The sequence below is a fragment of the Alosa sapidissima genome, chromosome 12 (genome assembly GCF_018492685.1).
Source record: "Alosa sapidissima isolate fAloSap1 chromosome 12, fAloSap1.pri, whole genome shotgun sequence".
In the NCBI taxonomy this organism is placed as follows: domain Eukaryota; kingdom Metazoa; phylum Chordata; class Actinopteri; order Clupeiformes; family Clupeidae; genus Alosa; species Alosa sapidissima.
The window spans coordinates 25,052,986-25,079,308 of NC_055968.1; the positions used below are offsets into that span (position 1 = coordinate 25,052,986).

At 40.1% G+C, this 26,323-nt stretch overlaps 2 protein-coding genes across 4 annotated transcripts; both read right to left on the reverse strand.

Annotated features, from left to right (window-relative positions):
- Positions 1-3,919: 3,919 nt before the first annotated feature.
- Positions 3,920-10,233, reverse strand: rx1 (retinal homeobox gene 1). Its single transcript, XM_042056819.1, has 4 exons — positions 9,992-10,233; positions 9,013-9,406; positions 7,521-7,771; positions 3,920-7,175 (listed from the first exon to the last, which is right to left on the reverse strand). The coding sequence occupies exons 2-4, from the start codon at positions 9,302-9,304 to the stop codon at positions 6,735-6,737; spliced, it is 984 nt and encodes a 327-aa protein (XP_041912753.1). The 5' UTR covers positions 9,305-9,406; positions 9,992-10,233; the 3' UTR covers positions 3,920-6,734.
- A 7,132-nt stretch (positions 10,234-17,365) lies between these two features.
- Positions 17,366-26,250, reverse strand: matk (megakaryocyte-associated tyrosine kinase). 3 transcript variants are annotated; one of them, XM_042056522.1, is made up of 12 exons: positions 25,897-26,250; positions 25,681-25,794; positions 25,482-25,597; positions 24,804-25,023; positions 22,824-22,917; positions 22,430-22,495; positions 22,097-22,196; positions 21,696-21,780; positions 21,056-21,129; positions 20,713-20,908; positions 20,497-20,583; positions 17,366-17,824 (listed from the first exon to the last, which is right to left on the reverse strand). In XM_042056522.1, the coding sequence occupies exons 1-12, from the start codon at positions 25,903-25,905 to the stop codon at positions 17,633-17,635; spliced, it is 1,353 nt and encodes a 450-aa protein (XP_041912456.1). In that variant the 5' UTR covers positions 25,906-26,250; the 3' UTR covers positions 17,366-17,632. The 3 variants fall into 3 exon arrangements, with proteins under 3 accessions (XP_041912456.1, XP_041912457.1, XP_041912458.1); XM_042056523.1 differs by lacking the exon at positions 25,897-26,250 and having other exon boundaries at positions 25,482-25,592; positions 25,681-25,789; XM_042056524.1 differs by lacking the exons at positions 20,713-20,908; positions 21,056-21,129.
- Between the last annotated feature and the right edge of the window lie 73 nt (positions 26,251-26,323).

The following is a 26,323-nucleotide window of genomic DNA, read 5'->3' on the forward strand; positions in this document are numbered from 1 at the left end:
ATGAACCGAGAAGAACACGGAATTGATAGTGCCATCTGCCTGTGGAGGTGTGTAATTAACCTTTTTTAAAAATCGTCATGATATGCTTGTAGAATTATTTGTAGGGTGTGTGAAGTCTGAGTTAATTGATTCCGACCAAGCAATTTGCCTCTTTTGATAACAATGAGATGCCCAGTGCTCTCAGTTCCTGTGATAGGTTTGGGTCGTTTAAGAGGGGTCTAAAGACATTTCTGTTCAACATACACTTAGTTCTTTATGCACTTCTTATGCGTTATGGTTTGTATAATATTGTTTTATTTCCATTAGGCTGTTTATTAATTTGACATTATTGTTTATTATTGATATTCTCCTTAATGTAGTCTTACATATTGTTTTTATATTATTGATTGAATGGACATTATTGTTTATTATGCCCCCCTCATTTTCATTGTTTATTTTATTAGGCTATTGATTGAATTGACATTGTTGTTTATTATTGCCATACTCCTTATTATAGTTTGACCAACATTCTAATCTGTTCCCTGTTAAAGGAACCATATGTAAGAAATGTATTTCAATTAATCATAAAATGGCCCTGATTGTCACTAGACATTAAGAAATCAAGTTAATTTCAAATACTTATATCACTGACAGTAGTCCGGCCGGGATATTGTCATTTAAAAAGTGAAGTTGCAGCCCTCAACTGACGTTGATGTTGTGTTTTGTCATGTCATGTTGTGTTTTGGCCTGATGCGCCACCCTCCGCCTATCTACTAATCACAAAGTCAGTAGTGTTTCGGCATCCGGGTTGGCAACCTCGAGTCAGGGGGGAGGGGAGGGCATACAACGCTCTACAGTAATTTGAAAGTGATTGCAGTACCAGTTTTGGCCACATTCTTACATATGGTTCCTTTAAATTTTAAATATTATATTGTTTTTGTATTTGTGTGTCGCTTTGGACAAAAGCGTCTGCCAAATCCCATAAACATAACCATAACCTATAACCATAACATTGTTTCATGTTCGAATGTTGCGTCACGTGCACATGCACTCCAGTCTTTCACCATAACACGTAGAAGATAGACTAAACCATGCATTCAGGTTTTGTTTTGTTTTACTTGTAAGCTTTTGGAGTTTGTAAAAAAAAAAAGAAAAAAAAGCACTGACGGATACAAACTGTGAGGGTCATCTTTCAAGAAAAGCATAGATGGCAGTAGAGCTCTTTTTGGCCATTCTTCTCACTTGCTGTGCGGGGAACAATACATGAAGGCCCAGGGAGATCCCTGGATTGCAAATGAATGCTTAGTAATCTAGTTATGTTTGGCATAATAGTGAATATTTGAGTTCTATTTTTGGAGGTTTTTGTTCAGTGTTCACAATACACTCCCCCCATAACCCGTAGATTCTAGTGGAACCAGATTATCTTAATTCATTCTGCCACCTGATTATTAAAGCAATTTGTGTGCCAATCACAGTTTTATATTATATTATATAAAACTATGTTAAAAACCACAGTATTTTTTGAATTCCTGGGACAGCCATCAAACAGTGTTTTCTAAGAGGCTAGTGTGGCTGTTTACTATAACCTGCCAATCACCATGTTCTCAACCAGTGCACAGCAAAAGAGGACAGCAGAAACTGGCGCCAGGCACCCAATCCACCACCTCCACCCCCCTTCCTCACTGACCTCCAATTATGTCATGCGAAAAAGCTGTCTCCCATTCAAAAGCTTCCTTAATCAAACCCAATTAATTCCGCTTCTTTCCCTTATTGTCCCCACTGAGGAGTGCGTCTTTCCAATCAGCCTGTTAACTCCAACCCGGGCCCCATTTGAGGCCATGGAGAGGGGAACAAAATAATAGATTATGCAATTAATTAGTCGTTAGAGACTTAATTGTTCTTAATGAATAAATACCAGTCTTTGGATCCTTGTGAGTGATTCACAGAGTAAGCCATTTTTACTTTTGCGCTCTACTAATCTCGTTGGTCAGTCACTTTTGGGTATTCCCAGGTTTTTTTTTATGTTTTGTTTTGGTGTGTATGTGGGTGTGTGTGTTTGTGTGTGCGTAGCAGTGTGACAAACAGCTGAATCACAGTAGCTTGTTCTTCCACCAGGATTTCTAACAAAAATCCCCTCATTCATGTTTTTATTCATAAGATTAAAGAGAAGGAAGATCAGTCTGTTTTTTTTTTTACTTTGATAACACTCTTGTCATCTCTTGCTCTGTTAATTTCTATAGCTTCAACCCCCTTTACACTGGCCTGTCACTGATAGCAATTATATCTTTTTTTAATTAAAAGTAAATATTTAATATTTAATGAAAGTTATCCTGGTCACTACTTCAATTGTAATCACTGTAGTTCTAATAGTTCTGCATCAATCTTCTTACTCTCTGAGGTCAGGGATTAGTCCAAGGTTTATGTTTCTTACCACCAGATGTGTGTCTTTAAGTACATGTGTACAAGTAATGTTTCACAACAAGTAATGTTTCACAACAAACATGTTGCATGGTCAAATGCATCCTGTTTGACTGTGCTATTTTGTTGGCATTTTTAGATTGGTGGTATTGCATTTTTTGTGAAGTACTTGAAATAATGACATATTCCCCTATTATCACTATTAGACAATGCATCGGTATTTTTGCAGTGAGTAGGGGTGACGGGTGGTTGCAAACCCACAGTTGTCTAACGAGAGAAAGTAAAACTTTTGGTTCTGGCATCAATTGTCTAATCCTCAACAGTTGTCTGCCCAGAACAAAAAAGGGTCAGCTCTGACTCATCACATTATTGTCATTGTCAATCCAGAGCAATCCTACGTGCGGTAAATAAATAAAACAAACTGACTCAGGTCAAAAAACATCAGACCTAGAGGTAGTTGGCCGAATTATGCACAAGCCAGCCTCACAAAAGCCTTTATGGTGACCGGCTGCTCTTTTCCCATGCTTCTTTTTGTGCCACTCAACCTGCTCAACGCATGCCTACCCCGAGCCCCGGCCACACCGTGCCAAGATGTCCAGCAGTCAGTGTCTACTCCGTCTCAGGCTGGGCACTAATCCCCGAGCTGTCAGGGAACCCCGCGCTGAACTCATCCTGGCCCGCAGGAAAAGGCTCTAATTGGGGGATTTTCTACATCATTAACCCTGATGAGCAGCCATCCCACCCGTGCTCCCACCCCTCACAATTATTAATACTTCCTCCCAAGCCAAAAAGAAAAACTTTACAGGCTGCACAAGAATGTTGTTTTAATCAGGCAGAGCCTTGTGTGGTTAGTTATACATACTTTATGTTTGCATAGAAGGGGGAGCTATTCAAGATCTGAACCAAGACACCATAACTCAGTTTCTTAGTAAATGTTTTTTAAACTTGAAGCAAACTAATAAAACGGAAATCATAATATCTGAATTACAGATGTCAGTTCGACAAGAATTCTCATCAATGATTTGTATCTCTGCTGTTTAACTGAAAAAAAAATGAGCCTTCTCTTGTGAAAAGAGAACAATAACAAATGTAAACATCACACAACAATAAACAACACCTTAAATGTCACTCATATTTTTTTCAATTTTCTATCTATATTTGCAGACCCAGATGGCCCTGCGATAAAGGGCCCCCCTGATAAGACGTGCTCCCTGCCTCCCATCTGTCTGAGGGTGCAGTTCACACACTGGAGATGTGAGCTCGGCGGGACTGGCTCACTCTGAACATGTGCTACAGCAGCAGCACCTGGGGGCAATTAGAGAGCACTGGCCCCTATGGCCTGCTGCCCCCCCTGGGGATCCTGATTGATTGGAGCCTCATCTTCCTAACGGGCTGGCAGGGTGCCACCAGTCAGGAACGAGAGGTGGGAGAAGGGCAGAAGGAGGAAGGGTTGGAGGGGGGGGGGGGGGAGGTGCCAGCCCATCTCCTCTGGGCGTCTCACTGTGTCCCTGTCTATCCTGCACATGCTGAGAACTGGACCATGTTTATAGAAGTGTATGACAGTTTACAGTACATTCAGCGCTCACATCTCTTACCTGTGCTTAATTTAAATTCTGTTCCACAGAAATGGCAGACAGTGAAATCTATCAAACTAGAGTTTATTTTTAATCATAGTTGTGCAGAACATGGACATGAAGATGTCAACAATGTATCAAATGACATTACAGAATATTACATAATCTATACTATGGTATGTTTAAAGATGACCACAGGTTGATCACCTGTGCATTTACCTCCAGAGGGTAAGACAGCTTTCAACTTTGGCTTACATTCAGTCCAAAAAAGAATTATGTCATCAAAGGCAGGAATAAAAGTTTTGCATGGCTTAGCGAATGATTTTTTTTTCAGGATTTGTGTTGGTTTGTTTTTTTCTTTGCATGGAAGACAGAGGCAAGGTGATGAAACTAAAAGGGAAAGTAGGGAATTCAGGATAGCTCATTGGTATTCAAACAACTATATCTCTCTCTCCATAAAATAGAGATACTCCTTAAAAAACACAACAACACTTTTAATAGGACATCCTATATGAAAACAATTAAAAAAAATTCACTACCTTTTGAACAGGCTGATACCCTGTGTTCCACCAAAATTATTTTTTTTTAAAAAGGACCAGCAGGAGAAGAAGAAAAAAATGGAATTGACTGTGAACATTGTGTTTGCTATTGCCTGTCAGCACAGACTATTCAAGTTTCCTTTCAAAAAATAGTCCAATTGCACTTCTGTGTGGAAGGGCTTTTACCCTCCCTTTTCCCCTCTATGAAAATACAGTACACTCATCTTCAGGGCACCTTTCAGAATGTGATGCTACTTAACAAAGCTGAGGAGAACAATGGGGAATTCAATTAAAACAGATCACTTTTATCAGGGTCAGTGTGCATAATTACTTTCACATGACTAATGTGGTGAACAGTAGCGGAATTACACGTCAGTGGAGTTCAGCAAAAGAGCCCATACACCCCAGACCTTATTTTAAAATGTCTTTTAGAGACAATGTCGTTTTTTTCTTCTTTTTTTTTCATTATTCCATATCTGAGTGCTGGTGTAGAGACCTTGTAGTGTGGCCCATGACCGTTTTTCCTTAGGAACTTTAAACAAAGGAGATGGGCTTGGATCAATTGAGCCGAACAATGGCGAAGCCTAGTGGGGTGACACATCAGTCAGGTCCCCTTCTGCTCCTCTGCACGTACAGACCGAGATGGAAGGGTTGAGCTGCCAACAGGCTTTCTCCTCTAATGACCACTGAAGCAAAGAGGCTTCTATGGTTGACCTCTGCTGCTTCAGTGCCCTACTATTTAAAACTGCTTGTGACTCGGATGCACCAGCTAGTTGGTCAGGATTGGAACCACTCCAGGATATACAATCAACAGTATAAAATGAGATGCTTTGTGTCGAAACCTATTTTCCACCTACATCTCCAAACCCCTTGACAGATTCACATTATACCAATTCTTGAGTGTCAAAGTAACTTTTGGGGCGACTGCCAACAGTTCCGTCATAGCCGTTCGTAAAAGTTTATTGGACTTGTAATATTAAGTCATCAAATCCAACCAAAATACCAGGGTCAATACTATGCTATTCCCTGAAGGGGATTGAGCATTATTCATATTGTATGCAACTCATCCCTTCATTATTGAGAAGCATACCAACATCCAGGAGGTTGATATACATGTTAGGCATTGTTATAACAAAAGTGACATAAACCTGCAATTATAGACCCTAATTCTGTTTCTCTATGACAGCACAAATCTGAGACATTTAACCTTGCATTTTAAAAGGTATGCTCAGATCTGCAAAAGAGACTGCTCTCCACTAAATCCCAAATCTAAAAACTCTATCAAGAAGTATTATACATGACAATCCAACATGTAAATGATACATGGGTAGCTATGTCATACCTTAAGGAAAAAGAGTTCATTCATTTCCTTAGCTGTAGCCTATGTGTGCTTTGCATAATGTACTCTAACTTTAAAGTTGCATACATTTTTGTGCAGTTACAGGTCTCAGGAACTTCAGTATCAGGACCTCAAAGCTTTTGCCAAGAATTATTTAGCGTTTCAATTTGGAAGATAAATGTGTGATAAAAAAAATGTGTACATCTGTAGAATAGATTTATATATTTTTTCTTATAAAGCCTGGTATAAAAATATTTATGTTATCAAATTCCTGTGGTAGAGCGGATCACACCTTGAGCAATGGAACCATGATGCATATAAACTTTAGACCAGATGAATGCATATAAGCATGCTGTTCTTTGACAGGGAAGACAACAGTGACCTCATACAATCCTCTTTCAAAGAGTGAGGTCTTTGGGATAAACCATGAGATGAGAAACACAACCAAACCAATAAGGTTGGTCAAAAAGTACAAACTACTGCTGATTTAAAAACAAATCAGCACACAAATAAAAAAAAAAATCAAGTCTTGAAAATGTTTGTTTCACAAGATTTGTCATAAACACTCCAGTTTTTACAATCCCATTACTCCATTTCAGCCGTAGTCCTTCTTTTGCTCAGGTTCATTTGTTTGACAAATATGCAGGTGTTCAATGGCACTCAAGAAACTTGACACATTTCAGTATCATGCTCCATACTCCAGCCTGCACGCCAGCCATAACCATGAGGGACCGTATTATAAACCCACTGTCACTGTTTCAATGCCAAGAAAGGAAGCAGGACAAAAATATAAAATGTTCCCGATGCCCGCATCATGTGCTCAATATCAAATAGCCCCCTGGAGAGTGAAAGGACACAGTTAGGTGACAACCATTTATCAACTGATCACATGGGTTGCCATGTTTTGTCCATGGACTGAATGTGTTCCTTGGCTTTCATCCTCAAAGAAGCAATACTGGAGCTTCGCTGATCCACATCCTCCAGCGGGTATTTATCAGTGAAAGGTGCAGGGCACTGGTATGGTGGCGGGGCCATTGTCTGCATTGCTTGGCCCATTGGCTGGGTGTTTAGAAAGCCATGGCTCGTATATCCTGGTTGAAGGCCCTGCGACGGGCCCATGAACCCTGGGATGCTGTGCACCGGCGTGGCACTGGTCAGTGGGGATGTCAGCCATGGGTCCAGGGGCAGAGAGTTGGTCACCTGTCCCATGTTGGTGTGCATGGGTGGCCGATTGAAGGACAGCACTGGAGAGTCGTGGAGCTTCATGCTGCTCGCATCCATCTTCTCCTGACGTCTCCACTTGGCTCTGCGATTCTGGAACCACACCTATACACCGTAAAATGGTGACAGCTTTTAGTATCTCTGTCCAGTTCACAACATTTGCAAGGGTTGATTTACACATGAAATGTGAAACATGCAAAAGTTTAATTCAGAAACAGAGCTAATGAGCTAATTTAGCAAAGATAGTTAAGAACTAAGAGAAGAAAGTTAAGACTAAGAGAGACTACATACATTTCTGAATTAAATGCATCAATGGGATTAGTGTAAACGCTAACCACCCAGTGCTAATTGTCCTACAGGAGTGTAAAAAGGTACTACACATGTCTTATGGGATTCAAGCATGTATAGCCAAATGAGACTTGAGAGGTGAAGACAGCATAACAAACACACCTGCACTCTGACTTCAGGGAGGTTAACTTTCATGGCCAGCTCCTCGCGGCTGTAAACGTCGGGGTAGTGTGACTTCTCGAAGGCACGCTCCAGCTCGTGCAGCTGGTAGGTGGTGAAGGTGGTGCGGTTGCGCCGGTGCTTCTTCTTGGGCTGCTCCTCGTCAGCGGGCTCCGGGGATTTGGCCTCGCTATCGAGACCCTTGTGGAGTTCATTCATGCCCCCCTCACACTTGTTCGAGTACATCTCTGGATCTAGACGAGCAAACGAGGCAGAGGATTAACATGCAGAAGGAAACTGTACAGGAATACAGGAGTCCATTGCCATAGGCAACACACTCAAGCTTAGATGCCGCAGTTTGAAAGAACAATGCGATCAAAAAGAACTCCATAAAAAAACTGCAAAATCAAATTTTGTGAAGCAAATTTTACCATAGCAAAATAGAGAATTGTGCATGAACACATATACCAAAATGGTGATGTTGATGTTCAAATATGGCTGTTAAAGGCATCGTATCACAAACATGACTAAATCAAAGCGCCCTTGCCATGCCACATACTAGTATGACAAAGTCCCAGTGGCTTTCGCTTCAGTTTCTCTCCCTGTAATCTTATGGGTGGGAAACACCTGCAGGCTAGTAAAACTTCTAATAGACTCAGCTTCAATCTACCTACAAGCGTTTTAATGCAAAGACAGCTTTGTCAGTAAACACCTTAAACATTTCCTGAAAAAGCAAATGCCAGGCCGTCTGCCTATGGAGGGAAATGATTCAATTAGCAAAAGAGGACCATTAGATTAACCAGATCAGGCTGTCAAATAGAGTGCAGGTGACCTTATGTTGCCTAGGTGTAATTTACCACTTAAACAAGTCTTGACATTTCACATCAGTCTAGTATCAAGTCTACTAACAATCAATTGACTTCAATATATTATCACAATACATTCCAGTAGTACCTTTCAAAGTAATTACTATAGAGTACTTTTACTCTCACGACTATATTCTTTTGAGTGGGTATTTTTAGGCTAATATGGAGCAATACTAAAGCTTAAAAATTGCACTGGATACCATTTCATAAATATGCAGAGACATAAGCAAATAGTTGGTGCTGATATCAGAAACAGCGGATTTATCTTTCCCCTCTGTTGTTAAAGCATCGATAAATACAAGGCCAAATGGCCATTAGTTATGGATGAAACTGCTTCAAAGCATCTGTTTTTATCTGGTGTGATGCTCTGCTCTGCTATCTATACTATGAGTTACTCCTTGATGCGGTAATGATGGCAGACACTTTCCATAAACCCTCTTCCAAGTCTCACATTTAGTGGGCCCATGGTCCTCTGAGCTGTGGAAAAGTGAAGAACACGTCTTTTCAAATATCTCAGCGCTTGTGTCGTGTGTTCTCTCTTCTTCAGCTGACATTCACTGTAGTCACCTTCAGTAGGACACAACACTGGTTTAACTTTACCATGAGTGTATCGACTTTGTGAGCCTTACCATGAAAAGAGGGCTGCTCAGGATTGTCCCTCAGACTGGAAAGGTGTCCATACGAGTGGGTTTGGTCCTGCTTTCTGGGGTCCCCTAGGCCCTCCACTCCAACTTTATGGGGCCCAACATGTCCAGAGGAGTTAAGCAAGGGGTCCTGCTCCTTACTGAAGCCTAGGATGACATCAATGCTGTGGACTCGGGTTCCCACAGCCGCCCCACCTCCTTTAACCATCTCATGGAAGTTATTGGGCGAGAGGCAACCTTCGTCCACCATGTTCATGCTATCCAGTGATAAATGCATTCGAACGTTAGGAATTGTCCCAAGTGCTATTGGAGAAAAGCTATAGCTCCAGCGGAGATCCAAATTTAGGAAGGATTCAGAGGGGTCCACTGATATCAGAACCTGTTAACAACGAAAAGGTGATCATGGGACCATGTAGAAAACTAGGATTTATATTGGGCCATCTGATACTAAGTGATTGAAGGGATTCCATATGATAAATTGTGAAAACCATAGCTATTTATCATGTCCAGATATAGGCTCCTATTTGCCATAACATTTGCCCATGAATGATGGTGCAGGCTTAAAACCCAACGTTAATTGCCAGTTCACGAAAAAGTAAAGTATAAACTCACACAATAAAGCCTACTGCTATGTGCCAACAGCAATGTCTTGCAACTAATATTTTTGGAGTGACGCATGATATCCATCCCACGCAGAACTCTATAGTTTTCTGCCAAATTAACTAAAACTGTATTTTGAACTTCATCTGGTTAATCCCAATTCAAATGCTTCTCATCATAATGACAGCTAGACTGAAATAAAAACCTCGATGATTGAACCTGCATTACAGTTACGATTATTTTGCGAAAGTAGTCTAGTCAACCTTAATTCTATGTCAAAGTTCATAATTTCTATATCCCAAATGTAGACATCCACTTTTGTCATGTATTTATTAAAACGATAGAGGTAAAAGTCGGGACTTACCTCCTAGCGGATGTGATTCCAATCTGAAGTAGCCTACGAGGATATTCCACCTGTTCCTCTCTGGCAGAAGAGCAGAGCACGCCTTCGCTTTCGTAAAGCCGCTCAATCTCCCCTCGGGAAGACAATTTACTTTTGACGCTCACCCAGATTAATTTACATCAACAGTTGGTAATGTTGTTTTAAAACACAACACTCTCCTATTTTGTCGAGCGCCTTTTCTGAATCTTTAACCCCACAGCACTAGGCTACACTGTGGAATGGCAATATCACAGGGAGTGAAGAGGTTTATTAATTGGAATCCTTCCCCTTTAAGAATGATTGACAGTTGTTTTCTAGTCAAGTAATTGCTCTAAATGTAGCTCGCATTCACCCCACAGGAGGAGGCCGAGGCTAATGAAGCCGAGACAAGACTGTCTTTCAAAAATCTATTGTTTTAAAGACAATGGACTGACCAAAAGTTTTCGTTAATCCCCTCATTATCCAAGTGAAAGACTATATCTCTCATATATAAACTTTCTACCCATGCATGTCATGTGTATTCGAATGGAAGAGGGAATGTTACGATTTCATTCATGTTGAAACGTTATTAAAAGTCTCCATGTTCATAATAGCAATTGTATAATTGTGTCTAGCCTACAACTCTAATATTTGTTATGATTATTTCCTATCTGTTTAACTTAACCTATCTGCTAACAATAAAATAACACATTTTGGGTATCAACATATTTAACAAGAATGACCACATTTGATGGACATCATAGTTCAGTTTTATGATCTAAGGGTTTCACCGCCACATTGCATTTAAGCGAATGGTACAATAAAATCTGTCATTTAATATCTGATGTCAATATATTACCTATACATGTAATTCATACTTACAATGATGACTGGTTTGATGCAAATATATCCCATATAATCTTTTGCATTCACAGCTTTAAGATTGGATGTGTCATGTATCTCCATGACAGGAACTGGCACTTCTGGAAATGTAGATGTCTTGATAACTTAAAAGATGTAGGCTATCAGAGAGATCTACACTGCACCTATTGAGACCTAGTGAGACCAAAGACCCATACCAGCTTCCTTTATTCCCTCAGATGAAACTCTTGAACTCTTGAAATCAAAATAAAGGTTTAAAAATACATTTAAGAGAGAGAAAGTAAGAATTCCGGTTAGTAATAATGTCTTGATCATAATATTTGGTATTTATGTATACCAGTAAAATAATCAAAAACCTAAATAAGCAGTGTGAGTAAACTGAAAATAGGAACAGTATTGCTGGTCAAATGCACATAAAGACCAGAAAGAGTTTTGTGTTTCTTTGATAAGGACTCATTGAGTCTTGGGTTGGGGAGGTAAGAGGTGCGTTTCCAGGAAGGTCTATGAGACTCATGTTGCTCGTGCCAAATCCCAGAGTATGCATGTGCCTCTCTCATGAGCATCTCAGTGCACATGTCCCTCAGTACTCAAAGTCAGGATGAAAGAAGACAAAGATCAGGTTCTGTATAAGAGGTCAAAGACCAGTATCTGTAAAACTACACAGTGCCAAACTCACTTATATAGCCAAACCGGTAACACTGGGCTATACACAGACCATGCCATGTGCAACTCAGCAACTCATTTAGAAAGGATGTTGAAAGCCTCACCACAAAGGGGAACTTTCAGGATACTTAGGACCTTTTTCAGATCACAGCATGAGTAGATGGCTCCTTCTCCCAGGATAACTAAGTAACGAGCTAGGATAATGTGTGTGTGGAAACACTAAATTACTAGGTATCAACAGGCAATGACTCGATAGCCACCTGGCACTGTGACCTAAGAACTTCCCTTGCTCTAAATTACAGTAATTCATTTGTTCACTTTTCTTGACACAATGCTTTGCAATCATCACACACCCTCACAATGTATCAATATTATATTAAAACCTTCAAGATATAATTCTTGTGGATCTCCTTTTCTGAGTCTGATTGGTAAATGTACTCTGCAGAGCACAGTGGTTCGTAAGAAATGGTCAAATGGAGAGACAAATACAAAAGTCATCTGTGAGAGCACGATCAATCAAGCTCATGTATTTTCCAATTATCGGCCATTATTCCATCAAGCCTCTGCATTTTCTGAACTTTAGCTGTTGTTTCCCCATTAGCCTAATTGAGTACAAATTGGTTAAGAAGGTGCAGCACAGCTATCAAGCTGCTTAGGTTTATCAGATGACAATATAAGCCCCTCTGATCCTATTAGGGACAAAGTAGCTAACGCTTAAAGGCACTGTGTCAGCTTACTGGGGACAGGGCTTTGAGGAGAGGAAAACAACATGAGAGAGGAGAGAGAGAGAGAAAGAGAGAGAGAGAGAGAGGAGAGAGAGAGAGAGAGAGAGAGAGAGAGAGGGAGAGAGAGGGAGAGAGAGAGAGAGAGAGAGAGGGAGAGAGGGAGAGGGGGGGCAGGGAAAGGGAGATGGCTGGAGTGAGGATGTACAAGCACGATTTGCACTGTCCAACACCCTATTCCCCAATAAGAAATCGTGACAAGGTGATCTCTTACAGGCAGAGATAACTTCATCGGGTCTTAAGACACCTGCAGACACTCACTTAATAAAGGCCTCTATGATATGGCTCTTCTCCTGTATGGCTATTTTAATTTGGTTTTAAAGTGGGGGGTAAGAATTAGCATAGAACTTTCCATTGTTAAGACCACATGTCTAAAGCTCTTCAAGTGACTAGCATGTTTAACAAAATCAGAACTCATTTAGAAGACATTGATTGAAGAACACATGCACCAAAAACCAAACATGATAATATACACTGTGTTTTGATCATACTTAAGGTCTTACTTTAATAATCCAAATGGTGAAACTTGATTACTTAATTCCACAAGTGAATATAAACATTGCATTGTAAATGAATACAAATAAATAAATTAAAAAAAAACTATATCTAATTTCAGTACAACCTACTTTTACACAACCCCATTGCACATTGTTATGTCCATAATACAAGTAACTGCCTTTAGTGTCCAAATAAAAGCAGTCTACTTGATAAGGGATTGTAAGACTCATAATATGGTTTTTGGCAAGACAATTAATTGATCAGGGCTTTTTTTCTGTCCAATTTACCTCACCTTTCAATGGGTTTAGTTAGGCTAACCAAAATATCAGACGTGAGTTGGATAAACAACTTTAATAAGGTTAAAACTCTTCAATAGTGAGTTGAGTGCCCTGGAAGATGCACCTTGTTCCTTCTGCATTAAAGAATGAGGATTGAACACTTAAAATCATCTGATGGACCCTTGTCTCTTCCTTTATCACTTAATCTGACACTCTTAACGTCATTAAAGGCAAAACCTCCAGACACAGTGACGCAGACTAGCCTTTAATCTGCCATTTAAATGCTTTACCTGTCATTAATTCACTTCCGAACCTTTTGCCCGAGTTTCAAACTCGCCCACTCCATGACGACAAGAACATGATAATTGACGATGTAATATGTTGTGCACAAGTTGCATGATGAAGTGATTATTTTTCAGGAGCCAGCAGAGGGAGTCAGTCAGACCAGCCACCAAACACCATAGCTGATTCTGCTTACAGCCTTAATAGGATTAAACTAAATCAAATTATTAATGTTTGCTTTTAAATCAGGCCCTTCAGGGCAACTCATGGGCCAATCATGTTTTACCTCCTCCTTTTATCTATCCTGTTAAACTCACTTTAGGTCCACCTCAGTGAAGTGTAATGCACTTATCTGAATAATATCAGATGTTAGAACATTATTCACTTGTGTAATTCACAGAGACGTGAGAGGCATCTAAATAATACACACAGAAGAGATTAAGGTATAATTTTCATGAAACTCCAAAGGTCTAAAAATGTTTAGGTGTTCCAAAACTTTGGCTTGCATTGGATGTTTAATTCAAAGTGCAACTTCAGTTGATTCCAGCCACGCATTATGTTCAAACATTGCTTTTTGTCATTTGGCAGGTCTTTGTCCTCAGTTGTCCTGAATCCATATGAAATGGGGAAGAGAGTTGAAGGACATTTTTTTCCCCACTCCCACCAAAAAACGCACAAATTGGTCAAGCTACGGTCTGCAGGTCCTGCAATTACATATTTTAATATCATCTTCCCTGTCGGATCACTTCCTCCTGGCTGGCATGGTTTTATGGCCCTGGATTACTGCATTCCCATAGGGGATTAGGAAGGGCACAAATCATAAGAAACACACAAAGATAGAAAATCACAAAGGGAGACTCTGGGCTAATCCCCCTCCATTATGAGACATTTTATTCATTTGTTTCATTATTTATTGAGGCTATAAATGTCATAACTCCATATCTTTGGGGTTCAAATTCATAGTTTGAATTTATTTTTTATGATATGATATATGATCATTTTAAGGTAAGAAAACTGTCATTCTATATTGTTGGTAAGCGACCCTGTCATGTCATAAAAGCTTTCACAGCACAATGGTGCCGAAAGAAAAATGACTGAAGACAAATGATTTCTTATCTTATCTTATCGAGTTCATCACTGCTGACGTGCCCAAGTAGCACCAGACAGTGTATGTTAGAAAGAATGAGGCTCTATGAGTCTTTCATGAACAGGTGACCTCCCTGAAGAGACTTTCTTCATTTTGGTCTCAATGTTGTAATGAAAGTTCAGAACACAGAGGTTCTTAGGAGCAGTGTTTTATGACAAAAAGATACACTGAAGATTTTTAACAGCATGCAGTGCTTAAAAATGTGGATATGTAAATCTTGTTCCATACTTCCAGGTCCATCTGAACATACTCTGTAATTATGTTTTTTGCCACCAAATACATCAAATAGACCTAGCCCATGTCCAGTTGTCCATTCCAACAGGTTCATAAGAATGATTCATGCAACAATGAGTTCTTTCACCCTGATTGGCAAAAGGCAATCCCCCAATGATGCATGTAGTGTAATCTGTTCAGTTTTACACATGCATAGATTTGTTCCTTTCCTACCATGGAGGTATTACAGATTCCTGAGGATGCTAGATTAACTAGATTGCTAGATTAACATTCACAAGCATCTCCATGGTATTCAATCAGCAGCGTATACAGCACAGAGGCAGACAATTTGGACACCACCACCTTTGCGTCACAGATCGTGACCCAAATATTTCTGTTATGATAAGTCAATGAGAGAACATTACATTTTCTGCAATATTTTTGAAGTGTGGAAATAACAGTTGTACAGAATAATCAGGTTAGCTTGCTTTATAGGTGATAAGAGGTAGGTCCTCCACACTTCTGTGAACTACCTGCTGCATCTCAGGAAATGGACTGGCAATGCAGTTACTGCAGCGCACGGATCCATAATACTGTAGGATTTCTAGGTTGTGATATTTCATAAAGGCTCTGTGTGCATGTTCTCTACTATGATGTTTATGTACAGGTGGGGGCTACTGGGTGCAAAAAATATAATTCTAAGCATCATAAATAAAAAAAAAATGGCCATATCATTCACTTCATATCAACCACTGACATGTATTCTGACTGTTCAAATGTTTAGGACACAATGTCTCCCTGTCCAAGTCTAAGAGGGTGAGCCAAGGTGACAGATGTAATCCCTGATTGACTTTACCAGTTAAATCCACTTTAATCAATGATACGTGGAAACGTAAAAGAGGGCTTGATCCTACACGCCATTGGGCACTCGCTACAGGCAATTCAGATAAGAAACATACACTTTGGCTGACACCTCATACAAAGGCTCATGTCTTTAAGTTACCACAATTCCACAAAGCATTCCATAGGAATATTGAAGTAGGAATATGGCTAGGCCCTTGATGGAGAGAACACTGGAATCCCAAAGGGTGTCACTGCTAGACGCTAGCTATGCATCCACTTTGAGATTTAACCTCCCCCCTGGCCTACAACTTCCATAAAGTGACTCCTGGAAAAGAGGGAGCAGTCTGTTGCCAGACTCTGGAATTCAATCCAAGGGGATCCTTGGCACACACAGGAGCTTTCTCTGACAGCAGTGTGTTCCTAGGTTCAAGAACCTGGCACGGTGTTTAGGAGCACAGGGTTCAGCTGAGGACAGCAACTCTCAGGAGCTCACCTTTACTGTGTCGGTCAGGTGCTGGGGCTCTGAGACCATAAAAGGCTCAGGGCCAAGAGCTTCTGTATACAATAGTCAGAGTATGTTAACTTTAGCTCTACTACTACTGTAGTTAAATTTTAACTTTTATCTCTGATCAAATAGGTGTGTTAATTTTAGGAGATGAATGCAATTCTGTTGATTTTAATTTGATCTCCAAATAACTTTTACAAAGCATTTCCTAACTAGGAGAATGCTGAAAGTGAAATTGGAGAAACCAGAGAATTTCAAGGAAATTCCAACTCGTGTCCAAGCCTACATGTCACAGAAATGTCTGGCAAATGTCTGGCATAAAACATAAATGTTAGCTGATTCCTGAACAATCAGAAAATGTATTTATCCTGAAGCAATATCTCCCTCTGAAGTCGACGAATGCACTTTTAAATCCTCTAATATGTTTGAAATTTTCCACTTGATTTTCCTGACTTCTATATTAGATCTCATCCTTTTAGCAGATTTAGCAACACAAAGCAAATCCAGCCCAGGCCCTATGGTAATGAAAAGAAAGAGGATAAAGACTCAATCTGTGGTATATCCCGTGGGTAAAAGACAAATACCAGGCTTACAAAGCATTACATCTAATGACATATTTAATTTTGGATGTAACGTGACAACAAAACAAAACAAAAGGGGAGGGGGAGTGACGACTCTCCCTGCCTAAATCTTTTTAAATGTCATCAGTTCTATAGGACGACGGCGAGAGCAGCTTTCATTATGCAACATTTCAATGCTCCATGCAAAGTGTGAGGAGGGGTGCATGACTCTATCAAAATATCGGCAAATGTCCCTCTGTCCCAAGAGCTCTTACAAAACTGTGATGAGTCAGAGGAACTGTTGTCCTGAGATCTTAGCCCGGATGAACTGGGAAGAAAAGAGGATATCTCTCCCCAATCCCCTGTAACTCCAGAAAGCCTCTCCATGCAGGCAGGCTGCTGTGCGCTTTGTAATTCCTTACTTATATCAGCAATAACATTCAAGATTTCGCATATTAAGCCCTGAGGCGCTGGGCATATTGCTGGACAATTACACTACAACACAAGCAGATACTGGTGATCTGAGTTTTAATCCCGGATAAAGCACCCCCCAAACCCCCCCCCCCCCCCTTCCAGATCTCGCTCTGCTAGGAGAATGACAGCCAGAGAAGTGAATTACAGTGGGTTGGTGCGATACCTGCACTAGACATCAGTGGAAAGTTCATGTCTGTTGTGTTCATCTCTGCATCACCCAGATAATGCTACAAAAATGCTGCAGACCATCTACAACATCTTTACACATTTTATGTAATATCTTTGTTACATGTTTTTGAACATATCCTCTTTACAAATATAAGCAGAATTTTACACAATTATATTTACACAATGATAAACAGAAAAGCACAGCAACAATCAATTCGGTATACAGCATAAAGATTCAGTACAAAGGTTAAAGAAAATATAATGGTCAAGAAAGTATTAAGAAATATATTAGTATATATTACGGCATCCAGTAGTAGTAGTACAGCACATGTCACACCTGACACCATGTCTATGACTCTGATGGAGGGTCCAGCTGGTCCATCTCCTTCTGCAGCTTATCTCGGAGTTTGTGGAACGAGGGCCTCTTCCCCGGCTCGTCCTGCCAGCAGCCCCTCATGAGCTGGTACAGGGCAGGGGGGCAGTCCTCAGGGGCCTCCATCCGGTAGCCCTGCTCCACCCGCTCACGCACCTCTTTCAGGGACTGCAACAGCAAACATAGAGGAGGGACACTTTCTTTCTTTCTTATGAAAACAAATTGTATCATGGTATATTTTCTCTCCTCAATAATAAACTCAATATGGAAATTGTTTGCATGGTTGGGTCCTGCACAAAGGTTCTTCACTTCCCCTTAGATACATCAGGTTAGATCATTTTGTGCAAGTATATGTCTGTGCATTTGGTGGTATGACATTTAAATTGATTCTGACTCACAGAAAGACCTGTTGTCAGTCTAAGCACCACAAATAGACTTTATAGCATATTATGAAACTAGCCCAAGAGATGGTTTCGACTGCAAAGTACAGTGGACTGTTGGCTGGCAACCCATGGAGACTTAAGGTCATCTGAGGAGAGTGGGTCAGTCCAGTGACTACAGAAATAAGGCTTAGTTTCAGTGACTAAAAATAAGGCTGGATTGTGTACCACTGACAAATAGTTAATGAGTTAAATCCTGATGAGGTTGTAATAAGACTCAGTACTGGCTCTGAGTTGAGCATGCCCCGTTAACAGACTTTGATTAATGCATTTGAACCTGCACCTCTGACAGTTTCATTAGCTCGAACTCTCCCCCACTCTTTCTCATTCTGCACAGCACACCTTCTCCCTCGATGGCACTGAAAAGAACATTCACTGTAAAATGACATTTTAAGTCTCCACTGTTACGGAACCTCAAACCTTATCCACCCTAAGATCTCTTCATGTCACACCACCGGAAGTGCGCAATGGAAGTGATAGTGGCGGGTGAGCTGACGCAGTTACAGTGCAGATTGGCTTGTTCCTGTCTGAGTCCATGTCAATGTCAATGAGACCAGAGACTGGAGTAATGGAGGTGTGCAACAGAATTATGATTCTCATTAGAGCTCTCTAGGAACTTACCACCGTCACGGTTCACCACGTAGCACTATAAACTAAGAGGAGCACAGGAACCCAAGGATATTAGATAGATAGATAGATAGATAGATAGATAGATAGATAGATAGATAGATAGATAGATACTTTATTGATCCCCAAGGGGAAATTCAAGAAATATTCATATTCAGTCATACACTAATAAAAGAAACCGAAAGGTTTAATCACTTTAAAAACTGACAATGCTTATGCACTTAGAACCAGGTTGTTCATCCCCTGACCTGGGCGCATTAAGGACACTCGCTGACCTGACCTGTCTAGTGACCCTTTGTCACGAATGGCAAACTGAAAAAAGTAGCTGGTAGTATGGGTGCGTGGGCCAGAAGGTTTGTTCGATGAGCCTTTAGGACCATGTGTAACACAGGGATCTGTAAGTAAGATAATCCCTGGCCCATGCTGCCCCATCACCCCAACCTACCCCACACCACCCCACCCCACTCTCCCCCCAGCATTTCCTCTACTGGCTTGCTGCCATGAGGAGCTGTTGCCGTAGAAACAAGCCCCACAAGCATTAATCCGGGTTTATCCCTGCCTTTATTACCTGCTTAGTGAAACCGCTTTGATTTCTCTGTGTCACATACCTGTGTGGTGAGTAACTGATGGAAATGCGGGCAAAGGAGAAGATGGGCTCATGCAATGGAAGCAGGTGACCATCATCAGACTCCCACATGCAATGCAAGCTATGATGACTGAGATTCAACCAGCATTTGTTTAGACATCTTTAACATGATGAAAATGACTCCCAAAACTATAGTTTGCCTGTACTACATTATTAGCTTACTGTCTTTAAGATTTTTTTACAAAACTGTACAGTAAATATTGTCCTTGTTATTTTAATTCAATGATCAAGACGTACCTCCCCAACCGCCCACTGCGGTCTTCTGAAAAACGCCTGTTGTGTCGACCAGTCATAAACACTAGATCAAATTCAAGACTTTTTTCCTCAGTGGTTCCATGTTGGTGGAATGAGTTGCCCAGTGCTCTCTGTTCCTGTGATAATTTTGGGTCTTTTAAGAGGGGTCTAAAGAAATATCTGTTCAACATGCACAGTTCATTAAGCACTTTTTATGTGTTATGGTTTGTATAGTATTGTTTAATTTTCATTAGGCTGTTGATTAATTTGACATTGTTGTTTATTATTGATATTCTCCATAATACAGTATTACCATGCTATTGTTATTATATTATTGATTGAATGTACATTATTGTTTAGTATTGCTATTTTCCCTTTTTTTCATTGTTTATTTCATTAGGCTATTGATTGAATTGACATGGTTGTTTATTATTGCTATTCTCCTTATTATAGTCTGACCAACATCTTAATTTGTTCCCTGTTTAAATTTGTTCCCTGTTTAAAAGTATTATATTGTTTTGTATTTGTATGTTGCTTTGGACAAAACCATAACCATAACCATAACCATAATCATAACCATAACCATAAATAAGTAAATCTCAATTTTGACTCCTATCAAATTTTGAGTTTTGCTTGGTTCTTTTCCCCCAATAGCCCATCAAAGCTGATCCACCAAGAATGTTGATCTCCAACAATGTTGATCTCCATGATCTCCAACAGTGTCTCTGAGCTGATCATGTAGCCAAGTGGGCCCTTCTGAGAAGAACTACTGAAGTCTTGTCCATTCATTTGCTTTAACTACATTCTGCATGCAGCTGAATGATTCTAACCCCTTCCCAAGTCCTGACTGACCACAGACTATCCTGAGGTGTAGAGGGCTGGCCTTAACTCACCATCTTTGGGTAAGGCTGACGGCCGTAGGAAAATGTTTCCCACAGTAAGATCCCATAGCTCCAAACATCTGACCGAGTGGAAAATTTCTGGAACAAACAGTCAACAAGCACAGTGGTTGTTCAGTACTGAATATGAAATATTGCTGTTGGCATTTCTATAAGCACAGTACAAAGTGAACGCCTCAAAAAAATAAGTGTGGAGGACACCAACCCCACCTCTTTCTTCAAAGCCTCTGGTGCCGTCCATTTGACAGGTAACTTCACCTGCTCGGAGCCCTTTGAGTCCCCTTTGGTGAGCCCAAAATCACTGACTTTGGCCACTGTGTCCTTGGACACCAGGATGTTACGGGCTGCCAGGTCCCTGTGAACCAACTTTTTGGACTCGAGGTACTCCATTCCTTCACATACGTCACTGATAACAACAAATTCAATAGCACACTAGTCTCACAAACAGTGTCAAACTGTCTACTCTGGCTCTCAATGAAATGTTTCATTCAATCATTACATATGGCAGTGAAGATCAGAGTAACACAGGAGGGAGAAAAAGACAAAGCCTTACAGTGCAATACGCATCAGCTGGCCTGAGCTGATCTGAGAGCGCCCTCTTGTGCGTAGATAATTCACAAGATTGCCCTAAAACACAGACAATAACCAGAGACTTTTTAATGAGGAGACACAGCACTCAAAAAATCCTCCATAGAAATGCATGGGGTTAGTTTGTAATGCCAAAATGGCAGTTGTCTACATATATCTCACAGCTTCCGTGGCAAAATGTCAATATGTGAATACATTGAGCCAATCATGTGGTGTGTTGTGAATACATTGACCCAATAATGTGGTGTGTTGTGAAGACATCGTGCTAATCATGTGTTGTGATCTCGCCGCTGGAGCTAGGTTGGTGTCGTGAAGCCTTGCGCATGCACATTTCTGCCGAAATAGATGCCCGATAAGTGCCCAAAAAGCGTTGCAATATGGCCGCCGAGTGGAGGGACTTGCCTAAAAGGACTTTGCAATAACCCTTAAGGCCTTTATGCATTATTATTATTAATGATTAACTTTTGCTCATATGTTTTCACACTTAGTGAAGTCTAGTAGAACATAATCTAATGTTAATAAGTAGTACAAGTCTAGTCTAGTAGAACATAATCTAATGTTCATAAGCACAATACACCAACAAAGTTAATTGGATATACACCTACCTTGTCCATCAATTCTGTGACTATGTAGAGTCCATTTTGTAAAATCACACCCAACAACCTCACCAAATTCTTGTGCTGGAGTTTCCTATGGGTGATAAAACAGCAATTAAGGGAGTTTAAAAATGTTCCACTAAATAGAATGAGCTCTTAATCATTTTTGCAATTACTTTACCTCTGTGTACTCTGTAAACAAACAGATGTTTATTGTGCAGATTTAAGAAATTTCCCAGACTATACTACCATAACACTAACCTCAAAATATATATAGCAAACCACCCATACTGAATAACCAACTGTGATCTAAGACAAATGTGTGTGAAAATGGTTCTAATTTAAGGTGTATAGAATAGAATAGAATATAGAAGAAAATGTCATCATGCACTTTCTTGAGTAAAACTCACGTCATAACTGCTGTTTCTGACAAAAAAGATTGAGCTGTAACATCACATTTGATGTTCTTCACTGCCACCTGCTGGCCCATGTACTCCCCTTTATACACTTCTGTGGACAAAAGAAGGACTCACTGTAAGTTGGAGCCTGATGTAAAAAACTGGTTTACATTGACAAGAATCATTAATAAGAAGTGTGTAGCATCTGATCCACACCAAACAGATATTATCTGACATCTGACATGCCATTTATGGCATTTCACTTCAAATTAATCGTCTGATATTTGAAAACTGCAATATCACATCTTAAAATTATGTCTTATTTTTAAAGGTGAAAAGACTCACCCCCAAACTCTCCCTCTCCAATGCTTGCTCCTAGGATGAGCTTGTCCATATCGAGGAGCCATCCCGCTAAGACCAAAAGGAGCAACAGACAAAAGACAAATGAATTAATCTCAATGAATGATCACACTGACTTTTATCTAAAAGTCCATCAGTTTCGTCTGTTTCAATTACCTATCCATTGAAATACATGATATCTACAACCCTTGAGGGCTTCACATGGACACCATGTGTAATTCCACATAGGGAAAGTTTCTTCTTTGGAAGGTAAAGAGAATTTGGAAGGTAAAGAGAAATGTCAGAGGGCTAAAATAAAATAAAGCTTTACAGTAGTATTTACTTTATATATAAAGAACAAGAGAAGCCAAAATTATCTGTATATATTATGAACACTTACTTTTAGATAGCTCTAACTCAGCTGATCTGATTCCCTCTTTCTCTTTGGCTCTGTGCAGAATGGTAGCAATGGCTCCCGTATTTTTAGAATAAAACTTTAAAAACAAAGTAAGTGGAAACAGATGCTGAAATAACATTCTTGTCAGATGCAACTGTAACAATGTCTAAAATCAATACAAAGAAATAATACAGACCTCATGTCTGAATTCATTTCTACACTCTTGAAGAAATAGTGCTAGATTTAGAGTTATCTACGTGTTGAGAGGGCCATAGACCGATATGAAAGGGCCATTATCAATGGCTTTAGCACAGTCCGTGGACCTGCATTTGAGAGCCGTGCATACCTGTCATTTTTTCATTATTTTGAAGCCTAATATACAACCTTAATATATAGTGTTTTTGTTTGTCCAGATTTATCAGGATTTCTGTAATTTCCCAACTATTAGCCGCGGCTTATACATTGATTTTGCAAAATTTCTTCAACTATGAGGTTAATACTGTACACGGGGGGCAGTTAATATGGTATTAATATGGTTTTGATTCTTTTAACTTGCATAAAACACTGTCCTGTGGCTTATACACAATGCGGCTAACCATGGCGGCTGGTGGTTCTAAAAATAACGGAGGAAGAAAAGTGCGCTTGATTGGTGTTGGTGACAAATGTGTGAGGTTGTGATGGTGTTGGTGGCATATGTGAACAATAGAGTAGGCTACCTACCCAGACACATTTAAAGCAGCAGTATGTACTATGTAGCATTTTAACTTGCTATGTTATGCTATAAAAGCTGTTCTGACATTCTCAGGGGTGGTCTGACCTAAGGAGCTAGGCTAGCATGCAGTAGCCAGAAAGGTTGTGGGTTCAATTCTTGGCTTTCACCATTGTGCATTTGAGCAAGGCACTTGACCCCAAATTGCTCCAGGGACAATGGACTTTGTAATGTAATTCAAATATATAACACTTTGGATAATAGTGTCTACTAAATTAATGAATATAAATGTAAATAAATGTATTTGTCACCAACACCAATCAAGCGCACCTTCCTTCCTCCGTTATGTTTAGAACCACCGCCACTGTCCCATGAAAACAAAAAAACATGGACAAACTATATTCATGATTACCCCAAAAAACATCAAACTGAAAAACCATGGTAATGGTTTTTAATGGTTTTTGTGCACTGGAAATTACAAAATGGTAGTGATTCTTTGTAATGGTTTTTGTGCACTGGAAATTACAAAATGGTAGTGATTCTTGGTAGTCTTTGATCTTGATATGTATCCTTAACATGACGGAGTTAAAGAGATGGTGACCGAGATGTGGGGGAGATGGGTCCAGATAAAGGTCTACGGTAATGCTTGATGTACTGAGAGTCTTTTGGAGTTTGTAGTGGCACTGCCACTGACTACACCAACAGAAACTTCAGCCAGGGGACTATACTAAAAAAGGCTACTATAGAGGAAGTAAGTCAGACTCCACATTCCTGAGAAGGACAGATAGGGCAGGGAAGCTGATCCGCAGTAGCGTCCTACTCATTCAAAACACTATCTCACTGTTCTTCCCCATACAGTTTATCTGCATGACTAAGTCTATTATTTTCAAAAGGGGATGATGACTGGGTTGGAACCAAGGCTTTCATTTGATTTTATTCATCTATACATCTATAGCTCAAGGTAGCCTACCTAAAGTAGCCGAGAATGCAATATTCTGCATATGGTTGAATAAAATAGGAAGATCACAGCATTGTCATTTCACCATATTTATGTCTAATATCAGTTAAATGAGACATAAACATACTGAATGTGAATGCCTTGCAAGTCCTTGTCAGTATCCCAAGAAGTGGCTGTTTCAAAGAGGTTGAAGAACTCAAATAAAAAAAATTCTATTGTTTACATATACATAAGGATGCTATGGATAACAATTTCCAAAGAATGCACATCTTAAATTCAGAAACCATGAATCTGTACAGGTGTATGGAGCACCCACCTCAATCATATCAATAAGGTTATGGAAGAACTGTGATTTGTCAATGGTCAGTTTGTTGTCCTGGTAGATGACTCGGTAGTGAATGACCTCCCCAGCAAAGCTGACGCACAGGACATAATCACCCGGGTGGCGGATGGACTCGCGCACCAGAAACAGACCATCCTCCCTAGGTTTCAACTTCTTCACAGCCTGGGGCCCTGAAATCTTCCCATGAAACCAACTAACCCATTGGAATGAACAGAAGAGATGTTTTAGTGGAGCCAAAACTAGCTTGTAATCTGAAGACAATTTGACAGTATTGGTGAACTTCAGCTGTGCATATCTGTGCAAAAACACTGAACTGAATAGTTGTGGCTATATCATTTGGTCAGTATTTTTTCTTTACTTCATTACTTTCATTTCTCTAGTCTCTTAGTACATGCCGTTGTATTAGAACTGCAGGGAACCGATCTGACCAAACCAACCAAAACTTCCTTCATAGGCAGAAAGTAAAAACTCAGTTTGCATGTTAGATGTTTGCAAAGGACAAACCATGCATTCCAATAATGGATAGTCTTACCCCTCAAAGTGTAAGAAAAGTTGATGATCTTTTGCCATCTGTATGTCGCACAGCCTACTGCACTTTTTATCTCAGCAAGAAAGACATAATAGCCTAAACAATATAATGTGGAGACTTACGGCATTAGGCTGAGGCAGGAGTCTATGCGGATAGCCTCTCTCTCCCTCATATTACCACAAGAAACCAGCCCTTTATCTCCCGTTTTGTTATTATAGGCTTTATATATACCCCTGTCCTGAAAAAACACAGTAGCCTATCATTGATTTGTTCTGTCAGGTTAATGATATGTATTAGCCTGCACATCAAAGTTGACTTTACCTGCGTTGTCTCCACAATAGTAAGGATATCTCCTTTATGATAAGCAATTTCACCAGGTTTAAGCTTTAAGTGATTACATTTGGCGACACACTGCCCACCTGCCACCAGAACATTCTTTAGAAAAAAAGAAGCACAAATTATGTTATTTTCACTGGGCTAAAGGTTCGTAGCCTACAAGGTCAACAGCCGGACATCAAGCATAGTAGCCATACTCACCACTGCCATATTCAAGAGTAGCTGTTTACATTTACATTGGAGTAGCCTATTTTCTCTTTGACCAAGTCGTCAATATCGCACTCGTTCCTCCATGACAGGTAAGGCGTAGCCTATTATATTGACAAATTTCAGTTAGGCTGTTCAATAGGCTGTTAGGCTATTGAAAAGGACATTTACTTTTGACTAAATTGCGATTCACTCTCTTGGACATCCAACAGTTGTCACCCACAAACCAACTTCCGCCAGATAGTCACGTAGGCTATTAGTCACACGCTCAAAAACACCCTTCAATATGATGTAAAATATTTGGAAAGTCGCATGTAGCCTGTCACAATTTATTTGTTGTCGAGCTGACTAGTTCTGAGGAAATCTTAAAAGTTGGGTGTTTTTTTCGGTTATGTGGTCACGTATCAACTGGGCTACTAAA